Source organism: Suricata suricatta, chromosome 15, assembly GCF_006229205.1.
Source record: "Suricata suricatta isolate VVHF042 chromosome 15, meerkat_22Aug2017_6uvM2_HiC, whole genome shotgun sequence".
Classification (NCBI taxonomy): domain Eukaryota; kingdom Metazoa; phylum Chordata; class Mammalia; order Carnivora; family Herpestidae; genus Suricata; species Suricata suricatta.
Window position 1 is genome coordinate 40,152,417 of NC_043714.1, and position 20,295 is coordinate 40,172,711.

Consider the following 20,295-nt stretch of genomic DNA (forward strand, 5'->3'; position numbering starts at 1 on the left):
AGTGCAGATAATCCAAAATAGAATCTGTTTGTAGCATTATCTAAATGAATAATAACATAGCATGGTCCAGCAACTCATAGTATTTCAAAGAAAATAAAGATGTCTTGTGGCCAAACCACGTTAAGACCTGAGAACATCAGAGGAAAACCTCTGTTCTCATCTTCACCAGAATGACAATGTAGCACCCTACAGTAAAGCGACTCTCTAAGCTTGTTGTATTTTAAGTTCTGTCCTTCCTGAGAAAGAAGGAAATGGTTGAGTTAAAGAAAAATTAAGTCACTTAGGAACTTGTAAGAAAGATCTACTGTAAATGTACCCAAAATCACAGCATCAAGAAATTGCTCCAGAATCAACTGAGGCCTAGGCATTTATTTAATAAAAAAAAATATTTCATTCATATACATGTTCATTTTACATTATTACATTCATCACACACTAAAGAGTTTTTAAGAATTTTTCAAAGTCCTGTACTGAAGCTTTGGCAATCTCTTCACAAAATATTTCATCAGGCAGGGACACTAATTTGTCCAAAGAAATGTAGTTAAGTTTTGTTGGATCATACTGTGCTCTTCCTAAATAGGTAAGAAACAAATGTCTTTCCTTGATTTTAAACAACCTTGTATTAAATACCTAGAAAAGAAAAAAAAAGTTAAAAAAAAACATTGTGCACTGAAAAATGAACTATTAAAATGTCTTGTTTCATTGAAAATTTTAACTAGGCTAACAACTATAAAGTACTGACCACATACTCAGTAACTATGATAAATGCCACAGGGTTTAAGCCAGATGGCTTTTGTTAAGAAATTATGATTAAAAAGGGACTCAAAACTAATAAACAGAACAATTATAAAGTAATTAAGGGCCATATCGTAGGCAAAGAACATTGACTAATCCAGATAGGGGACATGTTAAAACAGCAAATCCTCAGGCCTTGCCCCAAAAGTACTTCATCAGAAACTTTGAAAGTGGCCCACAGGTTCTCCAGGTGAGTCTGATGACTGCCAAGTTTGAGAACCAAGGTTAGAAATCAAGGTCTATGGTAACAAAAAATGTGTAAGATTTCACAATCTGTGAAGCTTCCTGATTATTTTTGTAAAATTCCTGCTTGCTCCCTCTCTCTGATTAGCATCAGAATGAAATGAACCTGGCCTCTGGGAAAGCAAATCTTACCACCGTGGGGTTAAAACTCCTAAGGAGTAGCATGAGTGGCAACAACTTTAAAAAGGAATCAGAAACAGACCAACCAGAACTGTTTTTAAAGCAGCAGGCAAAACTTTAAGGTCTATATCAGTTCTCTCACAGCCCTGTCAGTTAATGTATTTTTCCATTATTTTTTTAAAACAGTATTAGCCAGACCCCTAGGACTCTCTGAGAATCCCAAGAAGGAAATTACAATTCTATAACTGGGTTTCCCAGAAGTTAGGGTTTAACAGGCCTAAAAGTCTGTGTTTTAAAATAAGTGATTTTGAGCCATCTGGTCAAGTTTATAAGTTTCCTCAAAAAGTTTCTGTCCATCTTTGAGACCCCACTCATTCTACTGACAATGTGAGTTCTTAGAGTGGTAGCATATCCTAGTTAAGAGCATGGGTTTTTAAACTCAACTGCCAGAGTTGTAATCTTGGCTCTGTCCCTTGTTACCTGGGCAGCCTTTGGACAATTCTTTTATGCTTGCTTTCTTCACTTGTAAAACAGGGATAATAATAGTACTTATTTCATATGGTTGTTGTGAGGACTAAATGAATCAATACAGGTAAACCGGCAAAGACAAAGCTGACACACGGTGAGCACTTAATAGCTATCATGATTTCTATGATTTTCCTGCCTCTTCTGAATTAAATTAATAGCTCTACAAGGTATCTGATTAAGATTCTAACATTATGTAAATCAATTACATTTTAGAAGCTTGTCTTCCACACTAGATTACAAATTCCACAAGAATGGTCCACAGACCATGTCTGATTGATTTTTGTATACCCAAATCAGATTATTTTGTCATGCTCTGTCACTGAATTATCTAACGACTCAGGGGAAAACTAATTGTCATTGCTTTGGAGTTGAAGACCACTTACTTTATAGTTGTTCCAATGGGCCAAATTTGTACCACGGCAAGCATCTGACACTTTTAATAATGAATACATATGCATTTGATGAAACAGAAAAATTCTCTATTAAAGGCGCATTCACAGTGAAATATGATAGGTCCATAAACATTGCTATTTGTGAAGGAATTAATGTGAATGCAATCTAGTTCTGATTTACATTAAAGTCATGTTTCTTTTGCCGATCTTTGTATCAAGAACATATATAGCAAATAGGGTACAGGGATCACTTTAACGAAATCCAATCATTCATTTGTTCAGCAAATATTTATCCGGTGCCTACTAAGTGTCCTGGTATAGTTCCAGGCACTGGGAATCCAGTACTGCATAAATCAGACAGAATCTCTACTTTCAAAAAGTTAACATTCTTGTGAACAAGCAGATAATGCCACTCACTCAAGAATAGGAAAGTCTGATTAGATTGGAAAATAGAAATATGGCTTTGGCACAATGGCAAACTACAACTGTTCTATGCTTTGGTAGGTGATCATTACAGTATGGCTTGTTAACTAATGGGATTTAGACAGATGAAATAAAAAGTAGAGATAGACTGAAATAATCTTTAAGGGAAGTAATCTATTTCAGATTTAAGTGGAAAAAAACACAGTAGGGAATATGTTAGATTCCAACAGGTAGAATGACCAATAGATAAAAAATACAGGGAAACAAGAGTCATCATTTGTGTCTCCTCTGGAGATATACATGTGTGCTCCAGAAGTTGGAAACATTTTTTTTTTTAACATTTATTTATTTTGGGAGGGGGAAGGGGCAGAGAATCTGAAGCAGTCTCCGCGCTGAGTGCAGAGCCTGAGGAGAAGCTTAAACCCACGAACCATGAGATCATGACATGAGCCGAAATCAAGAGTTGGTCACTTAATCGATTGAGACACCCAGGTGTCCCAAAAATTGTTAACTTTTCACAGATGAAGACTCAACTTCGTTTGATAGCTGTGCTCTTGATTAAAATGATGGACGAAAGAAATATGACCTTACTACAATGGTCGGTGTCAGAAACAAACTACATTTGGTCCAATTCCTTCCCAAACAGCAAGTCATTTTTGCAGTGGATCAGCACTACGCATAGACAGCAGTTCTGGATGAAGGGCAATGACAGCTCTTCGAGTTGTGCACTTGTTACCTGTGGGAACCTGACAATGAGGTGGTGGGGAACGCTCATCACGTTGTGCACGTAGTCAAAAGTCTCTGTAAGTTTCCTTTTATTTGCAGTTAACATCTTTGGGACCTGGGTGATCATATGTTGAATTTCATTATGTTTAAAGCCTAGTTCAAGACGATAAACCTAAAAGAAAGTAGAGTTGCTATGAATCATGAATGGAAACAGTTATTTTGGTAATATGCCAGAGAACACATTGATTCCTTCAAAATTTGAAATGACCACATTAGAATCTGGAGATGCCAACCCAATGCCCTTGAGGGTTCATAGCTTCCTGCTTCTGGGGTCACCTGAATTTCAAGTCCCTCTCCTGAGGAGGAACTACTCACGGCATTGTGATCATCTTGACGATCATAACTATGGTGTAAGTATCACAGCTATGAAATAGAATACTGGTTGGATGTGGAAGGCCTGGTCAGGCTATCTGGATGGGCCCTATATCAATGACCAGCAGTTAAGTTTTTCAAAGTGTTTTTTGAGCCTGCTCCCAAACACACTCATATAGATGTTATCTGGAAAAACTACATCTCAAAATTCCAGATAGAGATGATAAAACTAAATACCCAAATGTGGGTTACCGTATGCACTTACAGTATCCTATGCTCCCACCCCAGTCCACCACTCTATTACTCTGCATGCCATGCTCCCGCTAGACTATCAGCTCCATGTGAGCAGGAACAATCTCCCTATCAGAGTGCACGGGCAGGTGCTCAACACAAGTTTCCTCAACAACTGGACATGGAAAACTTTAAGCACCTCAGAAGATAGGCCTTCTATCATAATTTCAAATACTACTGTAGCTTTCCTTATCTGTCAGGTGCCTTTGGCTTTATACTATCCTCTGGAAGGAAAGAAAGAGTGTCTAGTATGTTCTGTGATAGAACTAGAGCTGGCAGTTGGCACAGTTCTAAGGAGAGCAATGTGCTGGCCACTAGTTTCTTCACAGAAGTCTTTTGGATCCAGCCTCCAAAACTCATCTCCCACCGAGATGACATAAACCTGGAGTCTCAAACTGGGCAAGAGATGCAGTTTCCAGGCATCACCCAGATACCTAATTCATTACTCCAGGATTATGTTTCAATGTCTACAAGGTGATTTACTCACGTAACACCTGGTAAACACGTGAACATGTTGTTAATTAAAATAAACTTCTTGCTAGATCTTTATTGTATCTTTTCATATATCCATCTTTTTAGAAATAACTTCTTTCACAATCTAGTTTTTTTTAAAGATGACAGTACAAAATCTATCCTTTTCTTAAACACTTAATGAAGCTGATTTCTGAAAAATCTTAAAGTCATCCTACCTTCATGTTTTCTTTCACAGGCTCCAGACTTCCAGTTAGTAGCCGTGGGAGACGAACTATCAGATCTCTAGTCTAGAGTTGTTAAAACAATCTATTATTACAATGCATGCATATTCAATTAGTTTGGAAAAACAAGGCATTACTAGGAACTAGAAACACAAAAATAATTTAAAAATATGACCCGGTCAGAAAAAGGAACCCTGAAAATACATGAACTCAATACTGTTCAAGGACAAAACAAATACTGAAAACCAAACTTAAGGCACCAACTTGATGGACTATTATAAAATGATACAGCTATATATTTAACCTAGCAGGGCAATTCATTCTGGTACAAATATACCAGGCATTTATGGAATTCATATGGGCGAGGTATCTGTTAGCAACAATGAGATTTAAGTTACTAAATGAAGCTAACATGGAAATATGTAAATTCTCCCCTTTACCTTCTTCACGCTAAGTTCGAGTTCTTTCTGAAAAAATCCCAATCTGTTATCCAATCTTTCCACTGAAAAACTCAGCAAAAATGGCGCATTTCTGACCATCTGTGTGATATGTGCCTTACTGAAATTTTTTGACTGTAGATAAGCCACTCTAGAGAAACAAACAAAAAACACACTTACACATAATAAACGTTTACTAATGTCATGTTACTTTCCAAAGTAACAAACACAAAAAGGGATAAACACATTCTATAGTAATGGCCCAAATATGGTTAAAGCAAAACAAGCATCCATTCAACCCGAGAATGGCTCCGATTTATACTTAGAAACCAAATAATTCTGAAATCTACTAACAGACTGATTCTCTTTTCAGTTAATCTAACTTATTTTATTATTGATGAAGACCCTCAAGCATGGCTGAAATTGAGAGTTTTCTCAGTTAATCAATTTTCTGAGTATGTATTTTCATAAATAATTTTTACTATGGTTTCCATCGTGCATTTTGTTAACAACTGAGAAATTACCTGTTCAGTTGCTGGGAACAAAAATAAGGCAGTAAAATATAGAAAGTATGACTATGAAATAACATTATTGATTTTAAAAACTTATAAACATAGTAAGCAGTTTTTATTAAATGCCTAAAATACAGCAGGACATTATCTTTTTTAAATTCTCACCAGAAAAAACAAACAAACATGTGAACCAGGTAAGTTTTCCACATTGCAAGTGAAGAAACACAGATTCGGAGACGTTAAATAAACCTTCTGTTAGATCATGGGCTAATTAATGACCAAGCTGAGATTTGAACTCAGGCATGCTTACATTGAATGCCAATGATATTTCTATACCATATGCCACCAGAGCTGATATTTTGAAGTGACTACTACTCCTTTAAAGGACTCCCTTAGAGATCATGAGAAAAAACACCAATAAATTTAACTATATAAACATTTTAAATACAAGGCAAAAAAAAAAAAAAAAAAACCACCATCACAAAGTCCTAAAACAAGTATTTACAACATGTCATAGAGAAACAACTAATTTTACTAAGATATAGAAGAATGCTTACAAAAGAAAGAAAAAGACCCAATTTTAAAATGGCAAAGGATAATATATGTGATTTATGGAAAAGGAAATGGAAATTCAGCATATGAAAAGATACTCCACACATTTCTGAAACAACACTGAGGCACTGTTTTTATCTACAAAATGACCTGAAACCATAAAGTTAGATGACACGGTATTAGTGAGGGTACCAGAGAAACTGGCACTTCTGTAAGATGTTGGTGGAAGTGTAAACTGGAAAGCAACCTTACAAAGGACCACTTGTCAGTATCTATTAAAATTATAAATGCATATACCCTTTGGCCTAGCAATTCCCCTTCTAGAAATCTGTCCTACAGATATATACCACTGTGTGTGAAATGATACATATGATAATGAGTCACTGCAGCCTCCTGATAGTAGAGACTGGAAACCACCACCATATTTACCATAAAGGAGTAGATGATCCTCAGTATGACCTATACTAGCATTAAAAAGAATAGGAAGTGCCAATACAAAACTCTCTCTAACATATAGTTCAGGTAAGAAAGTGGGGTGCAGAATAGTATGCATAAATGCTGCCAATTGTATCTACGGGTATTCGTGTGTACTTGCACACATAGATCTACACATATGCTTGCACATGATAGAACGTTTTTTAGCACGTTGAACACAAAACTTGGTAACAGTAGCTGCCTCCACAGATAGGTCTCAGAAGGTTGATGAGGGACAGGAATAAGTCGGTGGGAAGGAGGATCACTCTCCTGCCCCCTCCCCCATTATTTTTTTGTCACAGCAAAAATCAGTATCTGATTAAAACATTATCAAAACCTTTGTCTACATTGTAATAATTTTTCTAACAAAAAGATATAAGGCCGAGCCAAAAAATTTTTTTAAATAATTTAAATGCAGATTATTCATTTGAAAATTCTTATGAAGAATCAAACAACTTTTTTGGGAAATTTTCCTCATTCAAAAGAAAAATATGAAACCAATGCCATTACAGAAATCCAAGAAAATAAGACTACTGTACATACCAGAGATAAAAGCCAAGTTCAATTAAATAAAGATCATCTTACTCTTGACTCTTACAGTAGAAGCTTACTTGTTGTTGTGTGTGGATAAACTACCAAGTAACTAAAACAAATGCTCCAGAGTGTTGAGTCAGCCAGATTTAGGAATCATTAGACTGTGCTGTCGATGGGAGAATATCCCTTAGTGGTTAAGAGCATGTGTGATCTTCAGCAAGTAACATCAGCTTCTTTTAAACACAGGTTTCCTTCACAGAGTCAGGAGTCGGGGGACAGCATGGTTCAGTGAAGGACTCTGCGTGCGGTTAGACCAAGTGCGCCTGAATCTCAGCTCTGCCACTTACCACTACCTACATGATTACACTTCTCTGTGCCTCCTCTGTAAAATGGGGATATTAATAAATATGGTGCAACAGTTAATGGTGCTGAAACCGTGTTGTATGGTGATGGATGGTAGCTACACTTGTGATGAGCACAGCATTAACAGTCTTGCTGAATTACTCTGTCATACATCTGGCACTGATTGTAGCATAGTGTATCAACTATAATTCAAGTAAAAAAAAAATATTAGTGCAGCAGGCAGCATCTGAAATGGCCCCCAATCCCCACCTCCAGGTATATACACTTCCTTTGAATATATCTTGAACAATAAGGCAAACTGGTGTTTGAACGGGGAGGCACCAGTGTTCCACAGTCAGGAGGAACAGAGCTGGAAACGTCAGACTGCACTTCTTCGTTCTCTCCCCTGTATTCTAATAACCTATTTATATTATACCAGACTGTAGGTCCCATGAAGAGAGAGTGTGCATGTCTATCTTTTGTGGTTCAAGTCTAGCTAGGTGCCTTACATATCTAAGAGCTCAAATTATTCAATGCAAGGAATCCAGTTTTTTGTTTAGTTTTTTCCTAATCCAGAGACAAGACATTGGACTCCAATGGCTCAAGGAACTGCACAGTTCTCTGAAATGCATCAGTGTAAGAATAACCTGGAGGTGAAGACTAGGCTGCTGCAGTAATCTTCATGTGCAATGGTGGGGACCCGAGGTAACTCTCACGTGAAGATTAAGAGAAATGCACTGACTGATTTGAGAGAGATAAAAATGGAACTGATAGGTGATTTACTAGATGTGGATACTAAAAGAAGAAAAGCCAAAGTTAATACATATTTCTAATCTGAGCAACAAGGTGAGCAGTGCTTTATCTGGGAATACAGGGAAGAACTGACTCTTGGGTTAGAAGTGGGGATGATAATTCAAAACGTGGATTTAGGGACAGGGGCTCTGCCTTGTTCTCTGTAGTGCTCCCAATGCCTAGCAGGATTCTTGTCTCACAGATCAATACTGTCTCATCTCACTGTATTGATTCTCACAGATTTAAAAAATTCTTTGAATGTTGAATGAAGTACAAAGATGTTTATAGAAATGCTTTTTAAAGAAGAAAAAAGGAACAACCAAAATAGCCAACTTACGGAAATGATTAAGCAAATTATACAATAATGTGCCAAGAGGATGTCAAATGTCTATGATCAAAAATTGGCCAGAAAAATAAAAAAACCACAAAAAGTTCAGCTTTTATTATTTAAATGCACTCTCAAATAATTCATACATCTGTTAATGGATTAAAATTTTTTAAATCTAGTTTCTGAAGAGAAACAGTTAAGTAATGACTCAGCAATAAGTTGAACACATGAAAGTATGTAGTTGAATAGTTAACTTAGATACTTAATCTTGTTCAAAGAAAATTTACAACAACAAAAAAACATTCATGTTCATTATCAGCCAACCTCATGTATCTGAGACTTAAAAATAACTTACACACATATTTCCTTTGTAACCAAAACCACTTCTTGGGTTATGTGAAAACCGTATTAAAAGCCTTACCTGGTTTTAAGATTTTCAAGGTCTTCAGAGAAAATAGCATAGTTTTTAGTCAGGTACGTTCCCAGTTGGTTATCTTCTAAACCCAAATCTTTAAGAAACATGAGTATTTGCTTAATGTCTTTTTCAAAATCCAGTCTCAGCAGGAGGTTGGCAGCATCTGGATGTTTTTCTATCTTTGAGAGATCCACTCCTACAATAAATTGCAAATACTGTTCGAGGAAAACAGTTTAGCTAGGTCATTAACTTCATACATAAACACACAAAAAGTTATTGATGAAGATCAACAACCTGTCCAAAGGAGAACTGAGATAGGCCAACAGAAACTTCTAAATATATTTAAACTCAATGGATTGCAGAAATAATAATAAATTAAAATGAAATACAGTTATTTCAAAGTCATGTATAGAGGATAACAGTGCATTTGGGGATAAATTTCTACCCAAAACAAATTTACCAAGTCATACTGATGAGCTAGGATCATCACCTTTATCTACGCTTTCTTGAATATTGTTTAAGGATGCTTAGGAGCCCCTGGTGATCTCTGCAGTAACTGCTTAACTGGTAATTCTACAGTGTAACAATCCCTATAAATAAATTGTTACTTTCATTGAAGTTTGGCATATCCTTAGTTAAAAGCATTATTTTAAAAATATACTTATGATGGGGAGCCTGGGAGGCTCAGTTAGTTAAGTGTCCCAACTCTTTTTAAAAATAAAATTTTTTTTAACATTTATCTTTGAGAGACAGAGAGAGACAGAGAACAAGCAGGGAAGGGGCAGAGAGAGAGGCAGAATCGGAAGCAGGCTCCAGATTCTGAAATGTCAGCACAGAAACCGATGCAGGGCTCGAACCCATGAACCGTGAGATCTTGACCAGAGTCAAGAGTCAGACACCTTACCTACTGAGCCACCCAGGCACCACTAGTGTCCAACTTTTAATTTTGGCTCAGGTCACGATCTCTCGGTTCATGAGTTCACACTCCGCATCCAGCTTTGCACTGACAGCATGGAGAATGCTTGGGATTCTGTCTCTCCTTCTCTCTGCCTCTCTCTCTCTCAAAATAAATAAATAAACTCAATATTTAAGTTTAAGTTACACTTAAAGTTACACTTATGATCTCCTCCAGAAGGGAAATAAAAATAACCTGATGTCTTATTCATTGTAATTTCCAGGTCTTCAGGACAAAGACAAGTACCTTGAAGGAGCTCAAGAAATACCTGTGTGAGAAAAGGTGAGCATATACAGTCCGCAAATATGCAACAGAGCAGGAAGTATGTAACCTTTAACCTCACATATCCTTATAATCTTAGGTAGTCTAAGTAAGCAAATGAGACAAGGGACAGCAGGAGAAAGGAAGAAGAGGGAAAAAGCAAGTTGTTATTTTAAAGTATTCTCTGGTTTTGGATATAATTAGATGACAACATTAATTAGGCAGGGAATCAAAGTAACCTGTAATTCAAAATTCTCATTAAAACTGAGCATTTTATTCTCTCAGTTTTTCCCTTTTCTGGTTAAAAAATAAACATGAATAGGAAAGGCCTGCTTCTTACCTTTAGAATAAACCTTTGAAGGAATGTAAAACTTTAGGTTAGACTTAAATTTTATGTTCTTAAAAATACTTCTTCAGGTTAAAAAGAATTCTGAAAACTGATTTCCAGATGCAACTTTATTGTCTTAAATATAAAAACAAAGAAATAAAAACATTCATTCTTTAATGGTGTACACAACCAGAAGAATAAATTATAATTCCATATATTATTATATCCAAATATATTTCTAAACCCATCTTTCTTGATATTAAACAGGTATTGATATAAGACGATCATGAACAGAAAAACAGATTGCACAAACACCCTTGTTGGGGCCCAGTAGGCCAAAAAATACCCGGGCATAGTGACCGTTGATGGCTAGGCCTCCGGGGCACAGGAGAAGTATTTGGGAAGTTGTGGAACAAGTGGAGAGACTGTGAAACAACATTTGGCTTCCTGGGCCGCACATGTGGCTTCTATTCATCCTGTGATTTTCTCATTTCTTTGTAAAGAGGCATATACTTTTAGGCTTTGAATCAACTTGGGTCAGTTCGTGAGACCAGCCCTCCCCTTACTTTGCTTTCTAGTTCTTTGTCTGCTGTAGGGAGTAGACGCAATCCTCTGCCAAAAGATTTGCCTATTAAAGGATAAGCATCTTGCCCATGCATAACTGATGAGGGGCCTTAAGAAATGTAAATATCCTCATAGAATTCTTCAGGCTCATCTTCTGCTTGGAGCCAGACTATTATTAGGGAATCCCTCTCTTGCAATGACTTGATAATTCCTGATATTTATACCTGTCCTGTTAAACATGACCCTTTCCGGAGCATGTCTTCACTTCAAAGACCTTGAACTATGTAACCATTAAAGAAATGATGTAGTCACCCATGGTATATAAGACCCTAGCTATCAAAGTAAAACGTGGCTTTTCCACCATTCATGGTGTCTGTCTTGTCTGTCGTTGTCTGTCTTCTTTCTTATAGATATTGCGCGACACCAACCCCCTACTCGGGACCTTTCGACTGGGGTGTGTGGGGTGGTCCCCCGCACACCCTCACAGAATGAAGACCAGAAATAGATCCAGGATGAGCTAAATAAAATAAAAAATTAGCATACAATGGCATTTCAAATTAATAATGAAAAGATGGACAATTCATTAAAATATAATGGGACCACAAGCTATACATTTGAAAAACAACTGTTTTCATAACTTCACTTCAAACCTAAATGTGTACTAACTCTACAACTACTAAAAGAACATGGAGTTTTAAAAATATTAAGCTTGACTATATAAAAATATAAAACCCTTGTATGGTTTTCTGTAATAAATATATTTGCAGAGAAAAAGGCGGGGAAAGCTATTAAATTGGTGATAAGGTTACCTTTGGAAAGAGGAAATGGGTATGCGAAGTAGGTGAGAGTTCTTTCTCTTATGATACTTGCATTATTAACTAGATACAATTCTTTTATAACTTAAAAATAACATTAATAGAAACATTAATTAAAATTGTTAGATGAAAAGACAAATAAGAGAGAAACAAGTTCTAAAAATCTGTGATAAATATGGGAAGAGATGCTTTAAAAATAACATAAAGGGTTCAGCCTTCAAATTTAACTTAACGTTATAGCTGACATGTGCTGAAGTGCCTTGCTCAGCGTGAGCCGTCACACCTACTGTGCTGACACAGGAATCCTGAAAAGCTGCTTTTTAACAGCAGTAGGAGAGCAGAATCTCATCGGGAGTGCACACTGCTGTCGGCACAAATCACTTGGGCTTACTTAAGGCCTCATTAACTTGAAGAAATAATCACTGAATTCCTACTACGGACCAGGCGCTCCTGTGAGGCTCTGGGGACATAAAAAATGAATGATACACGATGCTAACATCTCGGTGACCACTGTCTAAGTTGGTTTTATCTGTTTAGTAACTAAAAATATTACTACTGAATTCAGTTATGGTTGTACATATTTAGTGTATCCATCAAGGTCTGGCAGGCAACAGACACTGCCCTAGAAAGTGCAAACAAAAAGAACTTTAATGAAGAGACTCCAACTCCAACTCTGGAGTGACAGAGTTGAGGGAGCCAACATGGGCACCCCTAGTGCTAACGAGACAGGGCGCAAAAAGTATCACCCGAACCCCCAGGAGGCTGCAAGCTATTGAGAAAGGGCTGCTCAGCTGGCGCTGTTGTCATGGAGGGAGGCAGTTACAGGGCCCAAAGCAGGGAGGGACTCCCACCTGTCTCCCTCTCCTCCTGCAAGTGCCCCCCACTGGCGGAAGCTGCCCAGCAGCCAGGTGGCCAAGCAGCTCTAGTGCACAGAGGTTTGCCTCCTGGGAGACGGAATGGGCAGAGAAAGGCAGAAAACAGATCTGAGAAGCAGAGAGGCGCCAGGACACTAGGGCCCTCAAAAATACCGTCTGACCACACAATCGCGGCTCCTCTCAGGTTCTGTCATTTAAGTTACTTCCAAGATGTGCTGTCCACGTATCAACATACAGAAGAAAGAACAGCCAAAACATATTCTAAAACTAGTAAGTAGGCTGTAAACTATTTAAAGGCAGGGGCCACGGCTTCTGTTTATCTTGTGGTCTCCACAGCACTCCTCCTAAGGCTGGGGAAGCTGTTCCGAGAGGAAGGGGCGGACTCTCCTGTTTGCAGTACATGTCCTCTTTCTCTCCCCTTTGAGCCCACAGAACACTTTATGCATATGTCTTCCGTGGCATTTTCACTTTACCTTCATCCTTGCAGTCTGGTTATTCTTCTAGATGTTATCTTTAGATGCTTCTGAAGACTTGAAGCTTTGTGAGAACAAAGGCCGTTCCCTGTACATTTGGATAATTTGCACGGGAACAGGTAAGGAAGCTACTGTAATACTGTCATCAGGGCTAGAGAGGCAGTAAGCTGCGGGGGATAGGAAGGCCCAGTGGAGGGTCATCAGAGACATTTCAGAAGCTACTTGAACTTGAATTAAGTTTTCCAGTTGTCAGAGCTGGCCAACCAAAAGGAGGGAAGGGGCAAGCAGTGAAGCTGAAAAGGTAAGCAGGGGCCAGACCAGGCAGAGCTCTGATATCCTGGGAAGGCTCTGAAGGACTTCAAGTAGCTCAATGATAGTCAGATCTGCATTTTAGAAAGAGAGCTGATATTGGGGATCGTCAGGGTAATGTTGCTGGTAAGACGACTATCAAGGTAGGAAGCTCCTAATTTTCCAGTGAAAAATGAGGATCTAAACTATGGCTGTGACTGGAGAATGAGAGAAGCAGATGGATTAGAGAGAGTCCCTCCCCTCCCCTGTTCCTCTCAGTCCCCCAGGAGAAAGGCTTGTCACCTGGGAAAACAAAGTCTGAGAAGTGCCAGACCCAGAGATAATGAGAAAAGCAGAAGGCTGGACTGAAAATGAGGACCAAGTAAAAAAGTCTGTGGTGGGGTCCCCTGGCTCCCTTCACCTCTCCAGGCCCAGTACGCCCTCCCAGCCAACAAGCTAAAATAGTCTGGAAGAGGCCTAGAGACAAACCATCCAAATTAGGAGGTAGTGGGCTTCAGGAGGAAGGTTGGGGGGTGGAGAAGGAAGTTATTCCTCACCTGATAGGGTTTACTGTAGGAAAAACTGTCCTGTGAGACTACTGGAAGGTGTGAGAAAATTTGGCTCTAGAAATAAAGAAAACTAATCAAAGGAAAAGCAAGGATTATCATTAACTATGGGAAAATGAGATAACTTCTCATTATCTCTGGGTCTGGCACTTCTTAAACTTCATTTTCCCAGGTGACAAGCCTTTCTCCTGGGGCACTGAGAGGAACAGGCTGGGTGAGGGATTCTCTCTCCAATCCATCTGCTTCTCTCATTCTCCAGTCACGGCCATAGTTTAGAGCCTCATTTTTCACTGGAAAATTAGGAGCTTCCTAACTTGATAGTCGTCTTACCAGCAACATGCCCTGATGATTCCAGGAAAACAATTCCAGGAAGAGCAAGCAAAAATTACAGACATAATGTTAATTGATGACCGATGATTCATCTAAAAATTGTTACCATACTATACTGGGCAAATTGAGTAGGAGAAGAGTATGTGTGTACACACAAGAGATCAACTAATGTCTAAAACTGATGAACCAAGCAGTAACACTATAAACAATTATATAAACAAAGGTTAATTGCAAACAGAAAGAGCTGTAAAAGTTAAGTGGATACCTGTGGGGAAAGGCATGAAGGTCAGAAAGGAAGAAGCAGGGAGTATGGTTTCTCACTAGAAGGCTTTTCAGACTATTTGACTTCTGTTCTTCTTGATAAAGATTAAGAATGCTGATTTGAACAAAGGCAAAAGAAAAAACAACAACAACTCACAACACAAATGGAGAATACAGCAAGAAGTACTTATAGGTTATTCAGACTTACCTAGAAGCACTAATTTCTGCAGAGTCTCAGAATGATCCACATAGTCTCGAAGTGTGAATGTATCTGGGGGCAATGGAGGGTCTGCGATAATCTGAATGGCCTCCTCCTCGGAGACTGGCTGCAACGGAGACAATGGAGGCAAATCGTCCAGTGCTTTGAAGCCAGCGTGGAGAGAGAGAGAGGCAGTTAGCTATCCAGTCTGCACACCCACAGCTAGACCTCTTCCCTGGTTTGCTTCTTTTTAAATCTTGCAACCACTTCAGAATTAAAGATCTGAGAAGTTCAAATATTTTCCACCTAAGAAGTAAGGTTAAAACTATTTATAGAGAAATCAACTGCTGTTCCTCTGAGATAAGAAAGTTGTTGGTAAGTTCCTATTCATAAGGAGGTCCTATACAAAATTCCTTTCCTTTATTTAACTTTTAATCAACAGGTAAGAATGCTAAAGATCAACTGACCTTCAAGTACATTTTGAGGGAGTCTACCATAGCTTGTTAAACTGGTCCAAAATACAACATGATCTACCAGCCTGATTTCCATGTGTTAAAATTATCATCTGAAATGTCTTTTTTAAAAAAATATTTATTTTGAGAGAGAGCAAGTGTGAGCAGGGTAGAGGCAGCGGGGGGGGGGGGGGGGGGGAGAAAGAGAGACAGAGAATCTCAAGCAGACTCTACACTGTCAGTGCAGAACCCAATATGAGGCTCAGTCTCACAAACCATGAGATCATGACCTGAGCTGAAATCAAGAGTCGGAGGCCTAACCAACTGAGCCACCCAGGCACCCACTGAAATGTCTTTTGATGCAATCCCCTTTCCTCCAAGTTATTCTCAAGTACTCTGGTTAAGCGTCCGACTTCAGCACAGGTCATGATCTCGGGGCTCATTACTTTGAGTCCCATGTTGGGTTCTGTGCTGACAGTTCAGAGCCTAGAGCCTACTTCAGATTCCTTCTCTCTCTGCCCCTCCCCTGCTCATGCTCTGTCTCTCAAAAATAAATAAAGATTTAAAAAGAATTTTAAAGTATTTTAAAAGAACTACTGTGATTCTATTTCTGCCACCTGTAGTCCTTCCCTAACGACATGACTGTCTTTGGTACAGCCTTCATTATGATATTTTGTTTTGTTTAAACCAAATGAGGTATGAAAAGCACTGGGAACTATAACCAACCTTAAGCTAAGGAATCAAGATTATGATTTTTTTGTTCTATTTTTTGCTTCATAACACTACCCTTTCTTATTTCTTACAGCTAGTCTTTCCTCCCTGCCCTCCTCAACCCAGCTGTCTTTCATATTCTGCTTAACCTAATATTACCTCACTGTGGTGAAATATTCCTCTTACAGGAATATTCCTAAAATAGGAAACAGAAAGGAGAGGACTAAAAAATGACACAAGGGTGCTTTCAGGGCTGTTCTATTTGTGTTCTTTTTGGTTTGCTGATTGTGGGGGCTGTTCTACAATTACATGTGATGTCAAAATTCATAAAACTGTGTACTCTATTATTCCCTAATAAACCTAATTACCACCTGAAAATTTTTTATAAAGAATCTAAATAATACAATATTTAGAAAGTAACTGTTGTACATATAACTAGCTATAACATTATATACATGTATATGTTAATTTACAACCTTGTTTTTCTAGTTAAAGGTATAAAAAAGTAAATTAATAGAACCAGCATTGTTCTTTTTCTTGTGTGGTATAAAGTTATGACTTGAAATGGGCTAACAGACTAAAACAGTTAACTTGTTCAAACTAACAAAGTGGGGCAAAGGGACTTTTCTGGAAGTTCAGAATTACCTTCTAGAGATAGCTCCGAGTCAAAGTTGCGTGTCTTTTGTGTCTTCTGTGTCTGCTCATTGATGGAAGGAAGCAGAGCACTCTGGGAAGAAGTAATCTCTTGCCTACTTGAGTCGGTAGACTGGGAACTATTCCACAAGGAGGAAGTCCTATATGTCTTAAATCCCCACCGGAGGAAGCAATTGTCAGAGGACATCTGAGGTTGAGCAGCAAAGCCATGCGACAATGTTTTTCCTGGTCTCTGAAAATGTTTTCCGAGTTGTGTAGCCGTAATGAAGCTACTCAACTGAACTGAACTGAACCATCTGGGTATCTGTTGGGCTGACAAAGCCATCTTTCTTAAAGTAGGCTACAAAAGAAATAAATAACCATCAAAAGAGAGAAACTTACTTTACTTAAATGTTTAAAACAGTATTCAAACAACAAAATGATAAACTGGAGAATCTTTTTTCTAACTAAAAGATGTTTAATAAATTTAGATGATTAGTTAGATGTTTCTTAAGCACAACCAAAGCCAAAAGCAAGGCAGTTCCAGTTACAAACCAAAAGACAGGAACTTCTGAACTGGAAAAATAAAGACTGCTTTACAATTAAAAAAAAAAAAAGCAAAATCACTGGTAGAAGAAAACCATTTAAAAATGTTTAAATTACAACTGAACCCAATAATCTGTTTAATATTTAGAGGAAATAAAGATAATTAAGTGTTCTTGAAATTTGAAGGACACTTAAGAAGCAGACTGTTGATCAAAACACTGAATTATTCAAATGCACTTTATGTATGTACATTACTCACAAAATAAAAAACAAGAAGAAATCTACCTTGTCCTAAATGAATTATCAAAATATCATCACTAATTCAAGAAGATGTGGTTTATATATACAATGGAATACTACATGGCAATGAGAAAGAATGAAATTTGACCATTTGTAGCAACGTGGATGGAACTCGAGGGTGTCATGCTAAGTGAAATAAGTCAGGCGGAGAAGGAAAGACACCTTATGTTTTCACTCATAAGTGTAACAGGAGAAACTTAACAGAGAACCATGGGGAGAGGATGGAGGAAAACAGAGAGGGAGGGAGGCAAATCATGGGAGACTTTTAAATACCGAGAGCAAACTGAGGGCTGAAGGAGGAGGGGGAAAGGGGGAGGGGTGTGACAGGCATGGAGGAGGGCAATTGTGGGGATGGGCACTGGGTTTTTTATGGAAACCAACTTGACAATAAATTACAAAAAAAAGAAAAAATATCATCACTATTATCTGGAAGATTGTTTCCTGCTTTATTCTCAGGGCTGAACACTGTTGATTAAGATAAACTCAAAAGGGAACTGAAGAAAACCAATTTTATCAAATTTTGGTTTTTGGCTGTTAAAAAGAAAAAGGCTTCAAAATCAAAAGATCAAAACTAGCAAGCAAAATGACAGAAATACATATGCAACCAGCAATGAATATGTGAATATTTTGACCGAAAAAGTAGTGGTTTTTAAAAAAGATTTTTATGAGCAAATTATGAAGAAATCTTATCTTTATCCAGCTTAATTAGACGAGTAGACTTGCTACATATAATTTTATGTTAAATAAGGTAATCCATATAAAACACAGCCTGGAGTCCGGCCTAGGGAAAACGCTCAATAAACGTTAGCCATTATCACGATTACTGAATACAAATGCAAATATAAATGAATTCTGCTGAATTAATCGTAGCATACAACTTTTTGATTTGCTTTTCTACATATTGGAATTCTGCTTGTTTTATGATCTGAATTGGACCAGATATTGAAGGTCTAACTTCCTCCTTTAGGGAAACTTCCTGAAAGATTTATAAAAGTCAAAGTTGACTGTCATTCTGGAATGATTTTAGAAAGGAAGTAAGTATGCACAACAACCTTGTGGGACAGGTGCTTTTTGTTAAATTCTAGTAGGAAATGACCCTCCAAATCTGTCAAGTTTTCACTAAAACCTACAACACTGAATCTCTGCACAAAATTATAAGGAAACTAAACTGGAAGCCAGAGGCCTCAGTTGTGCTAATTGACAAGACTATTTCTTGTGGTGGTGGGCAAATTGGCCCATGATAGGGGGCGGTTCAAGAACTATTCTTTAACAATTTTTTTAAAAGGTTATGGGTACAATAAGATGATTTTTAAGGTCCCTAAGCAAAGCTAATTTTTAAAAAATTTTTTTAAGTGTTTTATTTATTTTTGATACAGAGAGAGAGACAGAGCATGAGAGGGGGAGGGGCAGAGAGAGAAGGAGACACAGAACCGGAAGCAGGCTCCAGGCTCTGAGCCAGCTGTCAGCACAGAGCCCGATGCGGGGCTCGAACCCACGAATGTGAGATCTGACCTGAGCCGAAGTCGGAGGCTTAACCGACTGAGCCACCCAGGCGCCCTGCTAATTTTTTTTTTGTTTTGACTTTTAAATTTGTGTAAGCATTTCATCCTGCTTCGATTTCAGAGCAAACTCCTGAAATCCCACATTCACTGTGAAGCCTTTCCAGGCTCACAATACTCCTTCCTATTACTCAGATGAACTTTTGAATTCCACCCACATTCATTAAAGGACCTTTTGCATACAAGTAGTGGTTATCCCATTTGCATTTACAAGTGCACTAACCTCTCTTCGTCACATTTCATCGCTTATATACCTCTCAACAACTGATGAATTGTTGCGTCATGGGAGCTGGGCTGGTTCCCATCTCTACCCCCCCCCCCGCCCCCATTAGCCCAGAGCCTTGCACTAATCCAATGTTTGTCGGATGGAATCAATTCAAACTACGGTTAACTCATTTGTCTACTCAGTATTCAAAAGAGGGTAAGGCGTTTACAGACGTGCATAAAAGCCCTGCGTAGGGATAACAGTAAATCCAACACACCTTCAGGAAAATGAAAGAAAAAAGCCTTAAAGAATTCTGTAAAGTCCATTAAAATATCACACACTATTTCTTGCTCTAGTTCTTCGCTGTGAATAGGAATTGGGACTGAAGTATCATTTTTCCAGGGTTCAAGATTTCTATCTCTGTAAGTCTACTATGTGAAATTAGGAGATGAAAAAGGGGTGGATGGGAGAATGGCTTCCTAATAAGGGGCCTCTCCTAACAGGTCTCCATAACGAACTTCCGCAGGAAGCCAGCGGACAAGCTAGGCTTCCTTCCGCAAAACGCTCTAATACACAAGCATGGCTGTGTTTTCGCCTCGTCGACCAGGGAAAATAACAAAACAAAACAAGACTAATTGTCCCCGACAAGGCCGCGGAGACCCGAAGGCCCTGAGGCCCCGGGTGCGGCCTGCACGTGGGCGGGTCCGGACCCGAACCCCACCAGGAGCGCGCCCCTCGCGCCTCGGCGGCTCCCGCTTTACCTGTGGCGAGGCCCACTCTCTCGCAGTTTATTTTGGGGTGGCCGCCAGGCTGGCCCGGCGGACCGTCCCGCAGCGCCTCACGCCCGCAGGTCCCAGCCCTGCCGGCCCGCGCCGCCGCCGCGCACCCTAGCCCACGTGGACTGCGGCCGGAGTGGGCGAGACCATATGCGAGGCTGCGCGGGGGGAAACCGGGCGGCAGGCGGTGGGAAAAGAGGCAGCCAGAGACCACAGCTTCCCTTCTT

The 20,295-nt window shown here is 38.9% G+C and overlaps 1 protein-coding gene across 1 annotated transcript; it reads right to left on the reverse strand.

The window, feature by feature from the left end:
* Window positions 1-349: 349 nt before the first annotated feature.
* Window positions 350-20,185, reverse strand: MTERF3 (mitochondrial transcription termination factor 3). The gene is made up of 8 exons (XM_029923755.1): window positions 20,054-20,185; window positions 16,695-17,043; window positions 14,896-15,048; window positions 8,978-9,167; window positions 5,026-5,173; window positions 4,580-4,651; window positions 3,238-3,399; window positions 350-630 (listed from the first exon to the last, which is right to left on the reverse strand). Exons 2-8 carry the CDS (start codon window positions 17,026-17,028, stop codon window positions 436-438), a joined length of 1,254 nt encoding a protein of 417 aa, XP_029779615.1. The 5' UTR covers window positions 17,029-17,043; window positions 20,054-20,185; the 3' UTR covers window positions 350-435.
* Window positions 20,186-20,295: the final 110 nt, after the last annotated feature.